Genomic DNA, 7954 nt, shown 5'->3' on the forward strand with positions numbered 1-7954 from the left:
GGTAGTCTTGTAGGCGTCCACAGGTCCTAGCGTCTTCTTATATCCTTTTAGTCTGTTTCTTTTATATATTTCAAAGACAGTGTTCTAATAAATCTTTCAGACCTTTATTTGTAGTGTTCCTAGACAGTCTATGGGATTGTGACACAGTCTTGGGTAATTTTTGTATGGATTGGTATTGACATCTTTCTTGAATTATTTCATTTCAGTTTTTCGCTTATTAAATTTTCGCTATTTACCTAATGTTGGTTATTAAATGTTAAAGGACTAAAATGGGAAAAAGGTAAATAATTCAAATGGTTGGCTTGCCTAGCTTTCACTAGTAGGCGTCATCATGACTCCCATGGGTAGAAAATTCGGATCGTGACAATGAGATTTTTGGTTAAGGGTTGAATTATACTTATCACCCTACCATAACTTATAAGCGCTATTAATTTTTGAAATTTTTACACAAATAATCGATCAGATTCGTTGTTCATTGTTAGCCGGTATATAGGAATTAATTATTCATTAATTATATATGCTTATAAATATATTATATATGAAATGTACATTCGCTGCTACTTTTATTAAGTGGTTGGATACACTTATATTTAGGCTAATTCGTTATAATACTTTATACTATTTAACTTATTATTGTAGGTGACTCGTTACTTTCCAGTTCTTACCCCTATTTTTTATGAACGGGTTCTTGTAATTATCTTTTTAAGTGATCTAACAGTTATAAAAATTCTTTCACTCAGTGTGTATAGACGTTAAATAAAAACAATATTTCTAGTGCCAAAGATGTGTTATATGGCTGTGATTCCTCCACGATTGCACCATGTATGCGCGAATAAACAGCAATTAACTGTCAGCCAGTGGACGGTTAAAGTTCTTACCCTAGTATTAGTCAAGAAAACTTTGAAGCAACAGCTGGTGAATTGGGATTATACAAAAAAACGAAGAAGAAATTAACAAAAATGAAAAAGAGATGGAAAGACAAGAGGGAGGAAAGATAAGAAAAATTCAAGTAAATTGGACTAGTATTTGTTTCTTGACTTACCTAGTAGAGACAAGAAGCTAGCTAGCTAGCTCCAACCTAATTTACCGAGATATGAGAATCAAAAAGCAAAGTAAAAATTGATTAAAAAAACTACAAATAAAATATAATTTAAGTTTATACATTATAACAACAATAACAACAACAAATGCAGTGTAATTCCATAAGTGGGGTTTGGAAGGGTGAAGATAGAGAGACTGTTTCCGATAGACTCTCAGCTCACAAAAAACAATTAATTTTTTATTTTAAAAAAAGCTAATACTATAGCACAAAGCAGTAACAACAACAAGATAATAAGAAATCGTAATGAAAAGAACAACATGTAAAAAGGGACTAACACTAATACTCTCGACTATCTACTAGCTGTCTACCTTGATTCTCGACGCCTACACCTTCTTATCAAGCGTCATGTCCTCGGTAAGCTGAAGTAGCGTCATATCCTGCATAATCACCTCACCTCAATACTTTTTTGGCCTGCCTCTACCTCTTCTTAGCCCCTCATAGCATCAACATCATATATTCTCAATAAGTTTACACGTATAAAAATATTTACATAATCAAGTTATTTATAAGATAGTTAAAGATAAATTTATATAATTAAAATTAATTGAAACCTGATAAAGATGATATAACTATTTAACCTACTATTACAAGTTAAACCAAACTAATAATGTGTATATATATATAACACTTAATTCCAAATAAAATTAGTGGGGCAGCTCTTTCAAGAACTCTCCTTTTGTTTAGGGTTTAAGCTCTCAACACAAGGAGATAGACAAAATTAGTTAATGTGGGAAGAAATGCAATGGGAGACACGGGAACAGTGCCCACGTTCTCCTCATATATTACCCCTTTTCTCTATATTTTATTCTCTCTTTCTCTCTATATTAAGTTTATATATATTTATATTGCAACTGAGCCTCTTGACAAAATGTTTTGTGTATGTACCCGAGGAATAAATATATCCTTTCCTCTCTTGTGATTCTCCATAAATACACTAACATCCATACCCTATAGTCCCTCTCTTTCTTCCAATCAATACATTTTCTCATTGCTTAGCTTCTTCTTTAGTACTTTGTGACTCAAGGTGTATTACTGTTTTATGTGATCATGGTAAGCTATCTTTGCTTCTATTTCATTCTTCAATTCCTCTTTTATTTGCCCTCTTTCTCTCTCCCGCCGTCCCCCGCCCGCACCCTCTATAACGGAAGTACGTAGAAAACTTGAATTATTTACTTCCTCCTTTAATAGAATTGGGATAAAGAATGACCATCTTCCCCTTTTTTCATCGTAGTAGTTTCTCATCATTCTTCATGTGATTGAATTCTTCCCTAGACAGCTTAAGTTATATACACTGACAATATAATTTCTTTTACGTGTAGTCTAACATAGTATGGTTAATCCAAGTTATTAATTTATGTTTATCATGAAAATTTAGGCGTAATTATATCGTAATTGAACTTGATTGTGTAAAATATTTTTCAAGACCGTCAATACATAGAACTTAAATATCTTCAAAACCACCAACCGCGCGAGAATATTGTATGTTAGTTCTTCAATTGTCTTATGGTGTGTTGATTATAGGGAATTCAGAAGCCAGCATGGTTGGAAGCTATCTGCACAGAGAAATTCTTTGCCCCATGCCAAATTCACGAGAGTGCAAAGAAGAACGAGAAGAATATTTGTTGTTTGGATTGCTGTATAAGTATTTGCCCTCATTGTGTGATGGCTCATCGTTTCCACAGATTAGTTCAAATTCGACGTTATGTTTATCATGATGTTGTTCGACTTGAAGACTTGGAGAAGCTCATAGATTGCTCAAATGTCCAGGTAATTAATTAATTAAGCATCTCGCGTTCACACAGGTTCAGAGGGAAGAATCGCACCCTAAGGAAGTGTGATATAGCCAGTCTACCCTAGTAGCTGATTTCATGGCTCGAACCCCTGATATATAGATCACACGGAGATAACTTTATCGTTACAATAAGGCTTCCGTTCAACAAGAAATTTGATAATCATTAATTATTCTAAGATAGTTTTGCTTAATAATTTTCTTGATTGTTGAATTTTCTGATAATTTGTTTCATAATTCAAACTAGGCATACACAATAAACAGTGCTAAGGTGATTTTCATCAAGAAAAGAACTCAAAATAGGCAATTCAAAGGATCTGGTAATTATTGTACTTCTTGTGATAGAAGCCTTCAAGAACCCTTTGTCCATTGCTCTCTAGGGTGCAAGGTAATTTTTCTTTGAATTTACTACATTTATTATATGGAGAATATTGTTTTGGTTTTCAACCATAATTCTTATCTATTTCACCTAAGTTAGCATAATTCAATTCATATAAAATATGATTCAAAAAATGCTCTATTGATGCTTGAAAAAGTTGTTGAGTTCATGTTCTCAAATACACTTATTACTATTTCCAAAATATCAATCTAGCTTTTGGACATAAATAATTGGTTGATATTTGAAAAAAGAATTTTTGGAGTTGTATTAAAAAATAATTTTTGAAAGTTGAAATTGTGTTTGGACATGCATTTTATTTGGAAAAAATTTGAAGTTATGTGAGGGGAAGAAAAAAATTTCATTCAAAAATTATCCTAAACCAGTTTTTGGAAACTTTAAAAAAGATTTAAATTTTTTTCAAAAACTGGTCACATTCTATGAACAAATAGTGTTTTCATTTTTTTTTTTTTTTTTTAAAAAAGCAGCTAAAATCTATCGCCAAACGAGAGTTAATTAAAATTTCTTGAAATTACTTAAGGAAGAAGTAACATATATAAGACCATGTAAGTTTAATCAAAGAATAACATAATTTTGGTCTAAGTGACAATAATTCTCTAGTTAAGTGCCAATAATTTCGAATTTTATTGATGATCAGGTGGATTTTGTGCTAAAACACTACAAGGACATCTCTCCATTCCTAAGAAGATGCACAGCTTTACAACTTAGCCCAGATTTCTTTATCCCTCAAGACATGGCCGACGACGACACGGCCCATTCGACGATCGTGGACAGCGACGAGCCTTGGGGCTCGTCGATATCCGGCTCGTCGTCGGGATCGGAGAACATGATGATGATGAGTACTACAACTTTCCCATGCACTGAGTTTGTGAGGAAGAAGAGAAGTGGATTATATGTATGTGGAAGAACAGTAGTTAATAGTAATTATAAGAACATAAGTAGTGATGAGGATATGGCTACTAGTATGAGTAGAAGAAAAGGCATTCCTCATAGGTCTCCGTTATGTTAGAATTTAATATAGTAGCTACCATAATTTCTCTTTATTTCTCTCATATTTTATTTTCCTTGATTTGACCACTTCAACTAGGAATTTTTTATATGTTCCTTGGCTCACTGCTCATGATCACCACCCCCTCTTTTTTCACACACACACACACAATTTTTGGGATTAATTAATTACTTGGTCGGGGTGTTTTGTCTTAATGGCATCACGTGATTCTAGGTTATGTGGTTTTGTACAAGGAGATTTTCAAATACATGACATAATAATAGTGCTAGTTTAGGAATTCGAAGGGATTCTTTTTATCTTAGCTTGATTCTATGCATGCAAGTTGTTGTACTAGTACCACATGAAGGTGCCAATTTAAATATTTGATTGTTCAATCAAAAATATTAAATCTTTCTTTTCTTTTCAAATGATATTAAATTTTCAAGCAAATATTAGACTGTTTGATTTTGTTTACCTCACATGATTTAATTTCTAATTTTTGTAAGAGTATTTTCGGTTAGTTAAAATTACTATCATGATACATGTACAACAATTTATTAATGAAACTGAAAAAGATATTAGCTAAAAGTGTTTTCTTTTAAACCTAATTATTTAATTAGATAAACATGATAGCTTACTTAAATATAATCAAACACTTCCTCCGCCTCACTTTAATTGATTTTTTGATTGTTTTCACAGATATTAAGGAATTCAACCTTTTAGCATTAATTAACAATAAAATTGACCATATTAACTTTAATTTGTTTATTGGAAATATAACAAATACTCCAAGGCTCTTTACTCCAAAGACAACTTTAAATATAAAAAAAAGTTAATTCCTTTTTGATATATGAAAAAATCAATTAAAATGGACTAGAAGGAGTATATCGTTAGCTTATAAAATGATCAATTAATTAGGTTCTTATTTGCAACCTAGCACAATTAGTATTTGGTATTAACAAAAGTTTAAACATGGTGGAGCAATTAAAAAAATGTAAAGCAGTCATGTCACAGTATGATCTTTGTCACCCTCTCGTGCTAAAGCTTGAAAATTGGAGAACAATAATTTTCATTTGTAGTAGCATTTCTTTGACTTTGACCCTAACGAATAAACCATAGTATAAGTCTATAAGAGAAGAAAAAGAGGAAAACCCTGAAAAAGTTAAAATTAAGAGAAAGAGAATTAATATTTAAAGTAGAAATGAAAATACAAGAATAAAAGGGAAAAGTAAAAAATGTATGGTGGCAAGTGAGTAGGGGTTGTTTAAGTGTTTACACTTGTGTTTATTATTGACCAGTCAACCATTCCTATACTCCAATCTTATCGTGTTTAACTTTTATGTATGTAAATTGTTTTACACAATCAGCTCGCGCTAAAAACAATTATAGTTTAAAACTTTATATTTAGTATTAATTAATAATTTGATAAAAATAATTATTTTTATCATCGATTAGATTACTTTGACAGTGTAAAATTTTTACGTAAACAGAGCCACTTTTGTCTAAAAATGGAAATGTTAGATGGGTGGAAGAGAACTAAATAAATTATACTGCATTTCAGACTTCTGTTTTCCTTGCAAATCCTTCAATATGAACTAAAAATTAACTTTTGGATTTGCATACAAATATTTTTGAAAATTGTTTAAGAGAATTGTAGATGACGAAGCATCAATAATTTACACATCATTATTGGTTTTAAGCATTGATTAATATTGGAATTTTTACCTCCTGTACCAAAGGTTAATACCTTATTTATTTTAAATAAATACCCTTTTAAAAAATTATATTCCATAGAAATCTTTTGATTTTTATAGTCAAATATCTATTTATGGTCCACTTCTATCCTTAAGCCATAAAATACGCTTTGTATTATTTTCTCTCTCATTCTTTTAGATTTTTCTCCACCCTCAACGCCAGTTTTTCTCCATGAATACAACCTCAATTTCCTCTTCGTAACTGCCCAATTTCACAAATTCTTCCTCTTTATTCCAAGATTGCTCAAACCCAATTGTTTATCCCTTCAAATACAGTGACCCATCAAAGCATTCGTTCTCTTCCGTGGCAAAAACGAACTGGGGTGTGCATTGAGAAGCAGGCTACCGTGGAGCTTGCATACAAAGCCTGATTTACCCCATCTCTCAACAGAAGACTATGATTCTCTTAGATTTTGTTTTTCTTTTTCTTTTATCCCCTATCCTGTAATCCCCAAAATATTATGCGGCATTTACACTCCGGATGTTTTACACTTTCACATAGTTCAGTTTTCTGCAAGTTTTAGCAAGTGTTAATATATTCTTTATACTCAGTTTTGATCAATAGAGATATAGAAAAAAATTCTAAAAAAAAGAAGAAGACGGAACTTGCTCTGACGACTGAGTTGGAGATGGCGGAGAGAGAAAAGAAGCGAAGTCGCGGAGGTGGTGGGAGAAAGTTTGGGAAATTGCTGAAAAATCTTCTTTTATTCTAGAGGTTCGAAATCTTCTATCGATGAGACGACATTAGGGTTGTTTTTGAACAAAGACGACGGAGTTTGGGACTGAGCAACTTGAAGATTCTGTTAATATATTTTCGATGTATTTTCAATATATCTCGCTGTATTCTATATATTTCATTGTATTCATTATCTTTTTTTTTTTATTGTATTTCAATGTATCTCGTTGTATTCCATATTTTTCATTGTATTCACTGTCTCGCTATATTTCATCAATGTATTCATATATTTTTTTAATTAATATAATTTATGTATTCAGATTTATAATTATGTTTGTTGAGTTATATTAGGAGTCTATCGTGTTAATTGATTCACTTTCCATTTAAAAACAGCTGAATAAACCATGAATTGCGCTATTTACGTTACTGTATTAACAAATACATATCGTGAAAACAGTCGAATACAATAATTTGTCTAGCTGTAATCCCTTGTTTCACGCCGAGAAATGCTACTGTAATTATGAATACAGTAGCTTAAATACATCGAATACACTCTAAAAAACCTGAAAACATAGCTATAGGAAGTAATATGGTAAATGATAGCTACAACTAGCTAATAACGACTAAAACATAGTGGTTTCCGAAAGTTTCTCATTAATAATTGGATTGAAAGAAACAATTACAAGTATATTAAGACCATGTGAAAGAAGAAAGAGAGGAGAGAAACGAAGGATGAGATGTAATAGCTTATCCTTTGGTGCTCCAATATAACCCGCTAGCTGTGTAAAACGAAGAAAAAATAATCAATGAATGTTGTTAGTTATTGTGTAAAGACCTCTTTATTAAGTGATTTAACCTAAATAATCATTCATTCAACCTCTGTTTTAAAAGGCAGAATCGGGACTCTTCTTGGGGCGGAGTACTCGTAAATCGTCCCTGGGCTTATATGTGAGGTTTAGTTCCGTGAGACTTACGCCTCGGTCATCGGGACTTACGCCTTGGACACGTCTAATGCCAAGCGTACTGGGCTCGCCTAATAGAACTTTATGCAGTTGTTTGTAACTAATCTTGTAAATCTTCAAATTTTCTTAATAAATCATTGACTATTCAAAATTACTATTTTTTCTTAATCATAAATTATTAAGTTGAGAGTATTTTATGTCATAATTAAAATAAAAATTATTGCACGTTATTAAGACTGCTATGATAGTAAATTTTAAATAAATCTTTCATTTAAAAAGTATTTAT

At 31.6% G+C, this 7954-nt stretch overlaps 1 protein-coding gene across 1 annotated transcript; it reads left to right on the forward strand.

The window, feature by feature from the left end:
• The first annotated feature begins 2037 nt into the window (after positions 1-2037).
• LOC104217679 (protein RGF1 INDUCIBLE TRANSCRIPTION FACTOR 1-like) lies at positions 2038-4340 on the forward strand. The gene is made up of 4 exons (XM_009767988.2): positions 2038-2152; positions 2624-2869; positions 3139-3279; positions 3926-4340. Exons 1-4 carry the CDS (start codon positions 2150-2152, stop codon positions 4295-4297), a joined length of 762 nt encoding a protein of 253 aa, XP_009766290.1. The 5' UTR covers positions 2038-2149; the 3' UTR covers positions 4298-4340.
• Positions 4341-7954: the final 3614 nt, after the last annotated feature.

This window comes from Nicotiana sylvestris, chromosome 11 (assembly GCF_000393655.2).
Source record: "Nicotiana sylvestris chromosome 11, ASM39365v2, whole genome shotgun sequence".
Lineage (NCBI taxonomy): Eukaryota > Viridiplantae > Streptophyta > Magnoliopsida > Solanales > Solanaceae > Nicotiana > Nicotiana sylvestris.

What these genes read in the sequence shown, in the direction of transcription:
- LOC104217679 (XM_009767988.2), top strand. An exon ending in TAGATTGCTCAAATGTCCAG is followed by an intron (nt 2,870 to 3,138) that starts GTAATTAATTAA and finishes AATTCAAACTAG; the next exon opens with GCATACACAATAAACAGTGC. An exon ending in ATTGCTCTCTAGGGTGCAAG is followed by an intron (nt 3,280 to 3,925) that starts GTAATTTTTCTT and finishes ATTGATGATCAG; the next exon opens with GTGGATTTTGTGCTAAAACA.